Genomic DNA, 15,383 nt, shown 5'->3' on the forward strand with positions numbered 1-15,383 from the left:
GATGTCTAAACTTACCATAAATATCATATCTATAAAGTGGTACAGTAGAACTTTGTGTATATATGTACTTGGACTATGATCGAAAAGTGTTCATCGTATGATAGTAACAGTAGCGGGTTCATCTAAAGGTCGTATGCAAATCATTAAATTCTTATTACATAGTGTTCAAAACTAGATAACAATGTTATGCTTAACGTTCTATTCTGAGTTCTATGTTTACATTGAAAAGGTCTGTCTAGCTTCCTCAAATTAAACTTGTAAAATGTAGGCTGGGTCTTCTTACAAATCCTAGTATGCATTATAACATGGCTGAGATATAGTGACCACATTAAGTTTGACTATTGAACTGACTATTAAGAAACCTAATGTGAGCAAACTTATAAAGTTTTACTAGTAGAAGGACAACAATAGTTGAAGGAAATCAGTAAAAAAAAATGCAGATAATATACCCCCTTTCCCTTTCATGGCGCCAAGATCCCTCTGCAATATAGGATTTCTTTTCAAATATCATCTAAATTACAATCAATGTCGGAGGTATCTTACAATTATACTTATAAACAGAGTTGATACTAACGCAATAAAGATGTTAATTATCTGTGTGAATTAACTATTATAATAATGTTCATTTATATTTTTCAGAAATACATGTACATAATGTACATGTTTCTGGATTTTCTAATTCAAGCTTTAGAAAAAAAAATAGATCAATTTAAAAAAAGAAGAAACAAAAATGTTAGCGTAAAAATTTCAGTAAAAACGGTAAACTACATATTTTTTTAAATGACATGCGATGGAGGTACAACATGTACTTAAAAAATTAACGCTTTCCCTCCACCGAAAAAATATCCCACTTGGGCCTCACACCTATCAAAAGTTCGCGGTTCCGGTAGGGGGAGTAACTCTAATACGTCGCTGAGAAATTTACCTGGATGATTGCAACATGTCCCTTGAGCTGCTTACCGACTACTATATATAAACATCGTTAGATTTTGCGGAATTCAGCATGGTTACACTGAAAACAAGAAAACGCATATCATACGTAACTCTGGGGTTCTTCTTTTTAATGGGAGGCATTGAATATGGTAAGTAACTACTGAGATACACCGATGTTACAGTAACGAACAGGCCTAACAGTACAGTACAGATACACTTGTACAATAACTTCAGATACACATGTACAATAACTACAGATACACACGTGCAATAACTACAAATACACATGTGCAATAACTACAAATACACATGTTCAGTAACTACAATACAGATTACAGTACTTACATGTATGTAGTTACTGAGCAGCACTGACAGTACTAGGTTATACAGTAACTTACATGTAGAGCTAGCTAGTATACATGTAACCGAAAACTCAGTGTGTAACATCATATTCAGAGTGAAGACCGAAAACTCAGCGTGTTACACTATATTCAGAGTGAAGACCGAAAACTCAGCCTGTTATATTATATTCAGAGTGAAGACCGAAAACTCAGAGTGTAAGATTAAATTCAGCATCTCAGAATTCATATTTATTTGTCCTTGCTTCCGATGACCAGTTAGCCGACCGGACACAGGTAAATCTGTCTATCACAGCAGGAGGCTGAAGAGTGTCGTCTGTGGATGAGGCTTGCATACATTTAACTTAAAATAAAGGCCATCTTCATTAGACAATGAGTATGAAACTCATATTGAGAAACCGATAAAGTTCCTTTCTTAAACAATTCCTGGAAGTATATTGGTAAAGCTATATAGCGGTCGTTAGCTAAATTAGAGACGATACACTATACGTACACAAGAAGGTTTTATGAATTCGTATGTCATAACAAATTAGTTATTGACCACGGACAATTGTATTTAGTCCTGGCTATAGTTTTAGACATGTTACGATGAAAAAGACTAGTGATGGTAAGTTCAGAAAAGGTCGTAATAATTCAGACGGTCAATATAAATTTAAGAATGGACATTGATAATCAGTGATGTTTTTCGAAAAATGGTGTCAAAATTCATATTAGTAGAGACACTTTAAGGTGCGGGATAAGGGAATTTGGAGTCCATTGAATTATTTGTCATACACATATAGTTGTTCGTATCGTCGAGATCTAGTAATAGAGTCTACATGTTGTCCTTCAATATTTGACTCGGACTCGGTCGCTTCATTTGACCGTCTCTATTATATTAGACTGATGTCACCAACATTAGATCCCGTTGCTGAAAATTATGCCACCACTATAAAATTAACATAAATAATTATCAATTGTTTAGCGGCTATATCTCGTACGTGTACATTTTGAGGACCTGGATATAAACATTCTTTGACCTCACACTATTTTTTCTGAGGAACAGTGCCTGTACCGGGCCAGTGATTGACAGCTCAACTACGCAGTAGCATACGAGGTGTGATGCCCCCCGTGGCTAGGTAGGACCGACCCGGGGTCCCAGCTCTGCAAAAGTTTGATTGACACAAAACTCTGAATTTAACAGAACACGCTGAATATAATTGGACATGCTGAGTTTAACCGGACAACTCTGAATTTAACAGAACACACTGAATATAATCGGACACGCTGAGTTTAATCTGACAGGCTGAATTTAATCTTCCACTCTGAGTTTTCGGTCTTCACTCTGAATATAATGTAACAATTTGAGTTTTCATGGTTCACTCTGAATATAATGTAACACGCTGAGTTTTCGGTCTTCACTCTGAATATAATGTAACACGCTGAGTTTTCGGTCTTCACTCTGAATATAATGTAACACGCTGAGTTTTCGGTCTTCACTCTGAATATAATATAACACGCTGAGTTTTCGGTCTTCACTCTGAATATAATATAACACGCTGAGTTTTCGGTCTTCACTCTGAATATAATGTAACACGCTGAGTTTTCGGTCTTCACTCTGAATATAATGTTACACACTGAGTTTTCGGTTACAATTCTGAATATAACCTGACCACACTGAATATAACCTCACCACTCTGAATACAATCGTAACACGCTGAAAAACTCAGAGTTGTTGGTTAAAACTACCCAAAAACAAGGAAATTCAGAGTTTTATATCCACCAGTGACAGTACTCCAACAATGTTAGAGTTAGGCCTGACGAGACACTTTTGATCATTAGGTCGGTCGATATTGCCCATCAGAATTTTCTCAATATCGACGTCTAATATTATTGGATTAACGGGCACTGATCATGAGGCACAGGAGCTTGACGTTCTGTCCATAATATACTGTATATAGCATAAATATATAAAAGAATACCCCCGAGGCCTATATACTACATGTATTATAAATATGTATTTTTTTTATATACATGTAGTATGTAGCAGGATTGGACTGGGTCGATTTCGGTGACCAGGTAGCTCAACCGATAGAGCACTCAGCTAGTGTTCGGAGGGTCCCAGGTTCAAATCCCGGTCTGGCCACTACATTTTCTCCTCTCCTATTACAGAATTGGCGCCCAACTAAGTCCAAAGTGGTGGTTTTTAGAAGGGTCCTATATGTCTTCGAGAGCGAAGACATCGAGAAAGGAGGGAGGAGTGTAGCGGGATTGGACTTGAACGATCATCGGTGACCTGAGGTAGCTAAGTGGGTAGAGCACTCCTCTAGTGTTCAGAGGGACCCAGGTTCAAATCCCGGTCTGGCCGCTACATTTTCTCCTCTCCTGTTACAAGTATATAAGGCGAATTTTTTATATATATATTTATGCTATAATATATTATGGACAGAATGTCAAGCTCCTGTGATACAGGCTTCACTTGTTTCGGCGATAAATTAAAGATAATTTGAGTTGTTCTTCAAGAGACATTGAGAAAATCAAAGCTGTTGTTGAATCTTATATTACGAGGTATACTCTTTGGTGCATTTATAAAAATTTTTTTTACATTTTGATTTTCACAGGTTATTGTTAATATGTTTAACATCTTTAAATGAAAAAGTAACTTGTGTGGCATCTGGCCTTATGCTTATAAGGCCATTATGGCATTGTTTTTGCCAACCTTTTCTAAAATGTTTCAAGAAATTTCAAATTACATTTCCTTATAATAATAAATCAGTTAAAATAAATTGCATCCCTTCTATATTAGGGATCCTATTGTTTAGTGTTTATTTCATGAAAATTTGAGCAGACAAAGCTCGAAGTATGAACCAAGCCTTAGCTAACTGGATTGAATCTAGGTATGTATTTAGCTTTAGTCTTTAGTAGGACAAAAAGAGGCTGATGTTGACTTGTTTGTTACAGCTGTGGTCCTGCCTACCCTGTGGCTGTATATCCAGCAGCGGTTTGATTCCCCAGAGTATATGTTAGGGATCCTACTATCAGCCTATAGCCTGGCCGCCATGGTATCCAGCCCACTTCTAGGACGGTAATTAGGCAGTGATAATTAAGGACTCATACTTTCTATTCTAATTGTAAGAGTTAATGAATTTAGTTTTAAACACACATTTTTATTAAACAATTAGCAGGCTTTGAAGATGCAGAAGAACAAGATGTATTTTGGTTTTCAGCAAACTTAACTCAAATACTTGGGTTACACAAAAATACTGTTTACTTTAAATTGTACATTTGTATTTATAGAGGTTTGACTATTCTATAATTTGACTTCTCTGATTAGCCAGAGTTGACAGTTTTCTTACATTATAACTGTAACCTTACATACACTAACAATAAACTGCTAATTTGTTAGAAATCTTTTAACCTTCTACCCTTTAATTTTTACACTGTAGATGGGCTGACCGATCAAGGAAACCTAAAGTGATAATTATACTATGTGCAGTAGTCCAGGTGGGAGGAAATTTCATGTATTTAATGGGAGTGAGTCAGTGGTTCCTTCTGGCCAGCAGATTGGTTGTGGGTATGTAATACACATGTGCACACATACAGTTTAAATGGCATACATTTAACTTGGTACATGGTATATCTGTTTTACATCTTGATATATTTATCTACATTGTATCTGCTTTATTATATTTTAATATTTTATTTTATCCTATGGTACAAAAGTATTTTTCCTACTTTTCCACTCAATCCTGGAGAATCTTTTAATTTTGTCTGTAACAAATATGAAGAAACAATAGAAACACACTCTTATTTATTTTAATTTTATCATTGAATAGTCTTGATTCCAAAATGTTAGTCTTGATTCCAAAATGTTGTTTTGTAGAATACAGTATATAATTACTGCTAAAAAGTCTTAGAATTGAAGGTCTGACCTGCAATTTTGTAAAATTCATTAACAAAGAAGATATATTTCACATTTCTCAATACATTTGATTTGGTTTGCCAGGTTTTGGTGGAGGAGGCGAGTCTGTAATCCTCGGGGAAATTGCTCGCGTCACCACAGAACAGGAGAGGACAGGGATAATCTCTCTAATGATCTCCATCAGACAGTGTGGTCTTCTCCTAGGTAGGAATGGACAAGAACTTCTACACATGTATCTTCCAGCTTTTAACATACCTATTATTTAAAGTGTGCAAATGTTGTTACTACTTATTAATTTAGTTCAATTCATATTGTGTCTATATATAGTAGAAATCAATAACTATCAAAATTCATAAGAAAGGTATTTTCTGAAAATAAATATAGGACTTATCTAATATCATCAAGACCATGAGCATCAATGAAGAACCTGACATCACATTGTTGAATGTTAACGATTGAGCCATTCTTTATATTCACAGGACCAGGCTTGAATTTATTCCTACGTTTAGCAAACTTCCATATTGGTCCATTTTTGGTGGATAAATTCAGCGTACCAGGGGTAAGTCATACAGACCGGTTGTGGACTTTTCATAATGAATACAAATTTTACTTTTTGATTAATATACCTTGATTATGTAATTTCTATTCTATATATTAAAAGTAATTTTGACCATATATATTGTAATACCTTATAAAATGAATGTACATTAAGAATCAAATGTGAGTCCACAACTGAATTGCTATAAAAGTGTTTTCGATATATTTGTTTTTACCTATTTGTTTACATGGAATATCCTGGGTAAACATTTGAAAGAATGGGGGCTAGCATATTGAATAAGGTTCTATTATGTTGTACAGTAATTATCCATTTTGGATTTTTACAGTTATTCATGGCAGTACTTTGGGGCCTTCAGTCTCTACTTCTACTCATCATGTATACAGATCTACACAGGATCCAGACTGAGGCTGCCGCTAAGGAGAAATGTAAAAACAAACCTGAAACAATCCAGAACTACAGTGCTGTTCTAAACCAAAGTACTACCGAGAGGGATTTACTTCACACTGTAAATGAAAGTGAACAGAGATACATGGAAATACATGGCAGTTCATCCTCTCAACAAGAATCCAACATTTCAAGGGGAAATAATTCCAAGCCCCGTCCACAAGAAATTTCTTCCACAACTGAAGATTCAAAAAGTCCTGCTATTCAAAAATTATCATGGAGTTTTATCTTTAAAGGTAAATTTTGAATGAAGAACAAACGAAATGTTTTAAAAAATAAAACAAAATATTTCTGGTTATGGCTGTGGCAAAAAATAGGCCATATTGGAAATTTACCATGTACATTGTATATCCTCTTTTCAATGACAACTTTTTAAGTATTTTCATTTATCCCATAAACTTTTTAAAATGTCAGGATATTTATCAGCAGATTCTGATACACATTTAGGTATGTCAATGTCATTCCTATCACTTATGTAACATGAAAACAAGCGGATGTACACTGTACATATGTTTGTTGTAATTTTAATTGTGTATCTACCTTATAGAATACATTAGAGAGGAAGTAGTAGTGTTGATGGCCGTACAATTTAACAGCTTTTTCAACCAGGTTGGATTTGAGGTTAGTATATTCTTCATTCTTGAGTGGAAATTCATGTAAGTTATTTGTAAATCGTGAAATCACCATTGGGATACCAATATAATATTGATGGGAAGACATTCATTTTTATGTGTTAAAAAATTAGTTGTCCTATTTGAATCGCTCATATTTTTATTAAAAATTAACATTAACTGTAAAGCATATATGATTAGCGGGTACATAATTAAATGAGCTTTTTTATGAAATTTTGTACCTATATTCTTTTCTATTTTACTACACAATTATATGTTTTTGTATATTTATATTCTGTTTGTTTCAGACAATGGTGACCTCTACACTACAGAAACTTCTACACTGGGGAGAACTAGAGAACAGTATAATGTACTGCTGTGCTGCTGTAGAGGTAGATTTTACTAGTTTTGATTTGGGATTACTTATCAGCCCTTCCTCACCCAATTACAGTATATGTAGTATAACTAGTATGAGGACAGGTGGACTGTTCATTAGTATTTTCCGTTGTGTTTATTTGTCCTTCTGTCAGTTCTTTCTCACATTATTTTGATCTGTTCTGTATCCCAGACACTATATATACTACTTGTAATTGACCTCAAGGAACTTTAATCTGTGGTTGAAGGTTTTCTGAGGAGATCAAGGTCAAAATCATCATGTTTTAAAAGTAGGTCAGAATAAGTGCATTTTGACCCTGTCCTATACATCAAAGAAAACTATTTTCCACACAATACTTTCAGGAGACTGTAATTTTGCTTATTTGTCTTTGTCAATTGATACTTTGCAGATAATATTAGTGTTTATGCTGGTACGGTACCTTAGTAAACATCTACAGGACAGAACTATGATACTACTGGGGTTATCTACCCTGATACTGGCGTGTGGCTGGCTGGTGTACGCTATTCCACATAGTGATCCAGGTAATTAGACAAGGACTGGTGTACGCTATTCCACATAGTGATCCAGGTAATTAGACAAGGGCTAGCTGGTGTACGCTATTCCACATAGTGATCCAGGTAATTAGACAAGGGCTGGTGTACGCTATTCCACATAGTGATCCAGGTAACTAGACAAGGACTGGTGTACGCTATTCCACATAGTGATCCAGGTAATTAGACAAGGACTTGTGTACGCTATTCCACATAGTGATCCAGGTAATTAGACAAGGGCTGGTGTATGCTAGTCCACATAGTGATCCAGGTAATTAGACAAGGACTTGTGTACGCTATTCCACATAGTGATCCAGGTAATTAGACAAGGGCTGGTGTATGCTAGTCTACATAGTGATCCAGGTAATTAGACAAGGGCTGGTGTATGCTAGTCCACATAGTGATCCAGGTAATTAGACAAGGACTTGTGTACGCTATTCCACATAGCGATCCAGGTAATTAGACAAGGACTGGTGTATGCTATTCCACATAGTGATCCAGGTAATTAGACAAGGGCTTGTGTACGCTATTCCACATAGTGATCCAGGTAATTAGACAAGGGCTGGTGTATGCTATTCCACATAGTGATCCAGGTAATTAGACAAGGGCTGGTGTTATGCTAGTCCACATAGTGATCCAGGTAATTAGACAAGGACTGGTGAACGCTATTCCACATAGTGATCCAGGTAATTAGACAAGGGCTAGCTGGTGTATGCTATTCCACATAGTGATCCAGGTAATTAGACAAGGACTTGTATGTTTTTCCACATGGCGATCAAGGTAATTAGACAAGGACTGGTGAACGCTATTCACATAGTGATCCAGGTAATTAGACAAGGGCTAGCTGGTGTATGCTATTCCACATAGTGATCCAGGTAATTAGACAAGGGCTAGCTGGTGTATGCTATTCCACATAGTGATCCAGGTAATTAGACAAGGACTTGTATGTTTTTCCACATGGCGATCAAGGTAATTAGACAAGGGCTGGTGTATGCTATTCCACATAGTGATCCAGGTAATTAGACAAGGACTGGTGAACGCTATTCCACATAGTGATCCAGGTAATTAGACAAGGGCTAGCTGGTGTATGCTATTCCACATAGTGATCCAGGTAATTAGACAAGGACTTGTATGTTTTTCCACATGGCGATCAAGGTAATTAGACAAGGACTGGTGAACGCTATTCCACATAGTGATCCAGGTAATTAGACAAGGGCTAGCTGGTGTATGCTATTCCACATAGTGATCCAGGTAATTAGACAAGGGCTAGCTGGTGTATGCTATTCCACATAGTGATCCAGGTAATTAGACAAGGACTTGTGTATGCTATTCCACATAGTGATCCAGGTAATTAGACAAGGACTTGTATGTTTTTCCACATAGTGATCCAGGTAATTAGACAAGGACTTGTATGTTTTTCCACATAGTGATCCAGGTAATTAGACAAGGGCTGGTGTATGCTATTCCACATAGTGATCCAGGTAATTAGACAAGGGCTGGTGTATGCTATTCCACATAGCGATCCAGGTAATTAGACAAGGACTGGTGTATGCTATTCCACATAGTGATCCAGGTAATTAGACAAGGGCTGGTGTATGCTATTCCACATAGTGATCCAGGTAATTAGACAAGGGCTGGTGTATGCTATTCCACATAGTGATCCAGGTAATTAGACAAGGACTTGTGTACGCTATTCCACATAGTGATCCAGGTAATTAGACAAGGGCTGGTGTATGCTATTCCACATAGTGATCCAGGTAATTAGACAAGGACTGGTGTATGCTATTCCACATAGTGATCCAGGTAATTAGACAAGGACTGGTGTACGCTATTCCACATAGTGATCCAGGTAATTAGACAAGGACTTGTGTACGCTATTCCACATAGTGATCCAGGTAATTAGACAAGGGCTGGTGTATGCTAGTCCACATAGTGATCCAGGTAATTAGACAAGGACTTGTGTACGCTATTCCACATAGTGATCCAGGTAATTAGACAAGGGCTGGTGTATGCTAGTCCACATAGTGATCCAGGTAATTAGACAAGGGCTGGTGTATGCTAGTCCACATAGTGATCCAGGTAATTAGACAAGGACTTGTGTACGCTATTCCACATAGCGATCCAGGTAATTAGACAAGGACTGGTGTATGCTATTCCACATAGTGATCCAGGTAATTAGACAAGGGCTTGTGTACGCTATTCCACATAGTGATCCAGGTAATTAGACAAGGGCTGGTGTATGCTATTCCACATAGTGATCCAGGTAATTAGACAAGGGCTGGTGTATGCTATTCCACATAGTGATCCAGGTAATTAGACAAGGACTGGTGAACGCTATTCCACATAGTGATCCAGGTAATTAGACAAGGGCTGGTGTATGCTATTCCACATAGTGATCCAGGTAATTAGACAAGGACTAGTATGTTTTTCCACATGGCGATCAAGGTAATTAGACAAGGACTGGTGAACGCTATTCCACATAGTGATCCAGGTAATTAGACAAGGGCTAGCTGGTGTATGCTATTCCACATAGTGATCCAGGTAATTAGACAAGGGCTAGCTGGTGTATGCTATTCCACATAGTGATCCAGGTAATTAGACAAGGACTTGTATGTTTTTCCACATGGCGATCAAGGTAATTAGACAAGGGCTGGTGTATGCTATTCCACATAGTGATCCAGGTAATTAGACAAGGACTGGTGAACGCTATTCCACATAGTGATCCAGGTAATTAGACAAGGGCTAGCTGGTGTATGCTATTCCACATAGTGATCCAGGTAATTAGACAAGGACTTGTATGTTTTTCCACATTGCGATCAAGGTAATTAGACAAGGACTGGTGAACGCTATTCCACATAGTGATCCAGGTAATTAGACAAGGGCTAGCTGGTGTATGCTATTCCACATAGTGATCCAGGTAATTAGACAAGGGCTAGCTGGTGTATGCTATTCCACATAGTGATCCAGGTAATTAGACAAGGACTTGTGTATGCTATTCCACATAGTGATCCAGGTAATTAGACAAGGACTTGTATGTTTTTCCACATAGTGATCCAGGTAATTAGACAAGGACTTGTATGTTTTTCCACATAGTGATCCAGGTAATTAGACAAGGGCTGGTGTATGCTATTCCACATAGTGATCCAGGTAATTAGACAAGGGCTGGTGTATGCTATTCCACATAGCGATCCAGGTAATTAGACAAGGACTGGTGTATGCTATTCCACATAGTGATCCAGGTAATTAGACAAGGGCTGGTGTATGCTATTCCACATAGTGATCCAGGTAATTAGACAAGGGCTGGTGTATGCTATTCCACATAGTGATCCAGGTAATTAGACAAGGACTGGTGTACGCTATTCCACATAGTGATCCAGGTAATTAGACAAGGACTGGTGTATGCTATTCCACATAGTGATCCAGGTAATTAGACAAGGACTGGTGTATGCTATTCCACATAGTGATCCAGGTAATTAGACAAGGACTGGTGTATGCTATTCCACATAGTGATCCAGGTAATTAGACAAGGACTGGTGTATGCTATTCCACATAGTGATCCAGGTAATTAGACAAGGACTGGTGTATGCTATTCCACATAGTGATCCAGGTAATTAGACAAGGACTGGTGTATGCTATTCCACATAGTGATCCAGGTAATTAGACAAGGACTGGTGTATGCTATTCCACATAGTGATCCAGGTAATTAGACAAGGACTGGTGTATGCTATTCCACATAGTGATCCAGGTAATTAGACAAGGACTGGTGTATGCTATTCCATATAGTGATCCAGGTAATTAGACAAGGACTGGTGTACGCTATTCCACATAGTGATCCAGGTAATTAGACAAAGGCTCATGTAGGTAAATAATTATTTAACAAAATTATTTGCATGATGAGTATTTAATGGCATTCGGCTGAGGTCAATAGTAGGATCACATATTAGACACATGCTGATTTCTTGATGAGGCAAGGTTTGATGATTTTAGGAGTAATGTCATGTCAAGGAATGTACTAGAATATTTACATTATTAGTGTTATACTTGTAACACTGTAAGATGTTTTCCCATGTCATTATATAATAAAGTCATATATATACGCTTAGAATCTGAATTGTCCAGCATTCAGAACATGGTGTGTTGATTTTGTTTTGTTTACATTTCAGATACGCCCCGTGCCAACCTGCCTATGTTTGTAATCGGGATGGTCCTAGATATGTTTTCTCTACCATTCCTGGTTGTGTGTAGTATATCATTGTACTCTAAAGTCACTAAAAAGGAACATCAGGGTAAGACTTTCTATATTCAGATTTTACGGTTAAAGTCAAACGCAGCCAAATAATACATCACTGCTGGTGTTTTCCAGCTCATTTAAAAAGATTAAAATTACAATTCGCTGCCAATACATCACATATCTTCAGAACTCTATTTTCTAACTAATGAATAATTTTGATATATTGAAAAACTTATGTGTCAATTTACACTTTTAAGCCACTTATTTTAACTGAGCTAGTCAACATTTATCTCTGTTTTGTTTTTATGATTGTAGGTCTAAGTCAGGGTCTGAGGAGAGTCGTGGTGGGGTGTGGTACAATCCTCGGCCCGTTATGGACGGGATCTACCCTAACCTGGCCCTACATCATGTTAGGAGTGATGTTAGGATTACTCGTCATGTCCATGGTAACGACTTCATTCAGAGATTTTATAGTCATCACATGTTTCATCATTTAAGTCAACAATTGTAAAACTGAAATCCTTAATTGTTCACCTTTATACAAAGTGATCCGTTGGTTGTCTGGGATTGCATTGATACAACCGGCGAGTACATTTAAACACTGCTAAATTTTATGTCAGTGTGACCATACAGAGACACATTTATGTTTCGTTTTTTCATCATCTTACATTTTTCTGTATATGTGAATAGTCATATTCTGTCTTTGAATTATCTTTTTGTGGATAGATATCCTTTTGATATCATTATTTTGTAAACTTTGCATATACAACACTGATTTTACTAGATTCATTGTCATGGCTTTTGTTTTACATTTGTATGTCAATGATGTAATTTCCGTTATAAGATTTGGTTTTCAAAATGACTGTTTTTTAATTCCATTTTTGTACCCTAGGTTATGTTCCTGTTATCCTACAGTAGCCTAGACAGAAAGGTTGAGGCGGCCACAGTACAGGCCTCAGACCCAGTGGAGCCAGACGAACACCAACCACTGTTATCATAGGACAACGTGTACATACAATTGACACTTCATTCCAAAAGTAGTATATCTTAACTTTTAGATTTAAAAAAAAAATATTTGAATATTTAGATATTTCACTCAATAACATGTGTGAAAGGAATTCTGATTTCAGTGTCCTACATGTAGCTGCCACCTTTATTGTAAATTAGCAACGAAATAGCCCTGACTTCCTGGTTAAAATAAAGGTATATTTATCAAGAATAAAATTTTAGTTCTGAAAGAAAGACCTTTAAAATGTTATTTTGCATGACATTTATATTTCAAGGTTGATTGCCTTTACAAATGTCGTTTAAAATTTTAGAATGATAATTCCTGTAATGATATAATTTGTTACACAGTGCCATTATAACGTGAATTCACAAAATGATAATATACACGCTATTTGTTATACATATATAATGGGCAATTACCAGGTCATCAACGGTCAAAGATTGTCACTGATTTCAAATGTTATATACCTCAGTTTTACACAATTACTCAAGGTAAAAATACCAGAAATCAGTTCAAAATTAGATACTCATTAAACTCAGGGATATTTAATGAGTTTTGGCTTTGTTTTACTTACCAGGATACTAGTACATGTTGGTATGTCTGATGTCATGTGAAGAAGTAATTTATAAACACGAATGAGTCTTGTGGATATAAAACAATTCATTGTGTGTGTTAAGCATTATAAGAAAAGATAAAACAAAATTTGATGTCAATGATGATTTAAAAACTAAAAGGCCATTGTTTTCGTGTCCTCATTTGATAAATTTTTACTTTGCTCAATCGAGTTTGTTATGATTAACTGATGTCTAATGTAAAGTTTCAAATACTCAGATTTGTGGTATTGCATATGATATTTACAAGGATCATGAATTTGTATGTACTGTTGGTGTCAAATTAGATATGAAAAATGATATTAATATTAATAAAGTATTGTGGATAAAAGCAAAATTAATTATTGCGTTTATTCGCAATAACTATTGTGTTTATTCGCAATAGTATTTCATTTATTTGCAAAACTTTTTATATTTTTCTTATCTAAATTGGCACCAATGGCTTCCGTCATGTAGTGTATTTATTTGATGTTTTGTCAAATACTTTTTAATTGTTTCTTTTAACAAGGAAGATTATTATTTTGACTATGGATCGCACTGTGATAATCATACCCAAACTTCTGTGACATTCAGAGACAATATTTAATATGATGATGTTTACATCATCATATTAAATATTGTCTCTGAATGTTGCCTATGTATTATAATAGGGATATCCAGCTTAATGCACATATCAAAATAAATTCTGTTGAGTTTCCTATTCACTTTAATGACCATGCATAGTTCATTTGATTAGAACATATTCTAAATAACTAATGCTTCATTTGAGAGAATAAAATTATTTCAGTCAAAAATACACCCTTCATAAAATTTTAGAACTGATATGTTATTATTTTTATTTGAAAACCAAATTGGAAAATAATATATTATAAAGGACATAAAACTATATCTATGATGATTTTGTTCTGAGTGGAAATAAATTAAACACAGGTAAAATTGAAGATTATGAAACAACTAGAGGAGGTAGCAGGGGGTAGGGAGGGGTCAAGCAGTGGCCTTGACCAGTGTCCATCTTGATTGCATGGTTACAGCAGTGTCTTTTATGAATAAGTGAACAGTGTAATTAGTTTTATTAGTGGTGTGCATACCCCTTTCATCTGCCAAGCCCTATACCACTTCTTTCATAAAGATGACGATACTATTTGCATAAGGATTGCATTTACTGGTCCTAATCATGGTATAAAACTAGCATAACTTCAGTGTGCATAAATGCTTTGGACAAAGATTTTAATTCATCAGTTTTTCAGAATATTTATATAATGTCAAGCAATCAAATGTGATTTAACTGAAAGCATTTGAGTTAGTAGATGTAATATTTTTTTTCATATACACGATTCCATAACAAAAGTCCCTATGGTTTAGCGAGAGCTAAAATCAGTGTTTTATATAATTATAGATTTATACTTAAACGATAAAAATATTTATACAAATTTTAATAAATTATTTAAGACGAATTCGTCGTTTTTTGTTTTCTATTAAACATTATCAAATCAGAGTCAAAAAGAGGAAAAAAGTTGCTTTGATGAGGCATTTTGGTTCAAACAAATGGCTTTAATCTGTATTAAGGTCACAGGATCTTAATACATTAAGCTTCAAACAATGATGCATAATAGGGAAGACATCAAGAGACCTATTTAATGGCTTTCAGCAAGAAGTGGATGACCATATCTTTCAATCAAGATCACAAGAAAATATTATCAATTTTATGGTCTATGAATGACGTTCAATGTTAGCGTTAATTATGCTAGAATTTTTATCATTTTTTTTTAATATCAAAAAGATGCACATGCATCAAATT

General features: G+C 35.7%; 1 protein-coding gene across 1 annotated transcript; it reads left to right on the forward strand.

Moving 5' to 3' along the window:
- Window positions 1–894: 894 nt before the first annotated feature.
- On the forward strand, window positions 895–15,039 carry LOC138315612 (major facilitator superfamily domain-containing protein 8-like). Its single transcript, XM_069256763.1, has 12 exons — window positions 895–1,082; window positions 4,233–4,356; window positions 4,718–4,845; window positions 5,278–5,397; window positions 5,673–5,752; window positions 6,078–6,432; window positions 6,744–6,817; window positions 7,116–7,199; window positions 7,593–7,725; window positions 11,898–12,020; window positions 12,281–12,411; window positions 12,858–15,039. Exons 1-12 carry the CDS (start codon window positions 1,004–1,006, stop codon window positions 12,963–12,965), a joined length of 1,539 nt encoding a protein of 512 aa, XP_069112864.1. The 5' UTR covers window positions 895–1,003; the 3' UTR covers window positions 12,966–15,039.
- Window positions 15,040–15,383: the final 344 nt, after the last annotated feature.

The sequence above is a fragment of the Argopecten irradians genome, chromosome 1 (assembly GCF_041381155.1).
Source record: "Argopecten irradians isolate NY chromosome 1, Ai_NY, whole genome shotgun sequence".
Lineage (NCBI taxonomy): Eukaryota > Metazoa > Mollusca > Bivalvia > Pectinida > Pectinidae > Argopecten > Argopecten irradians.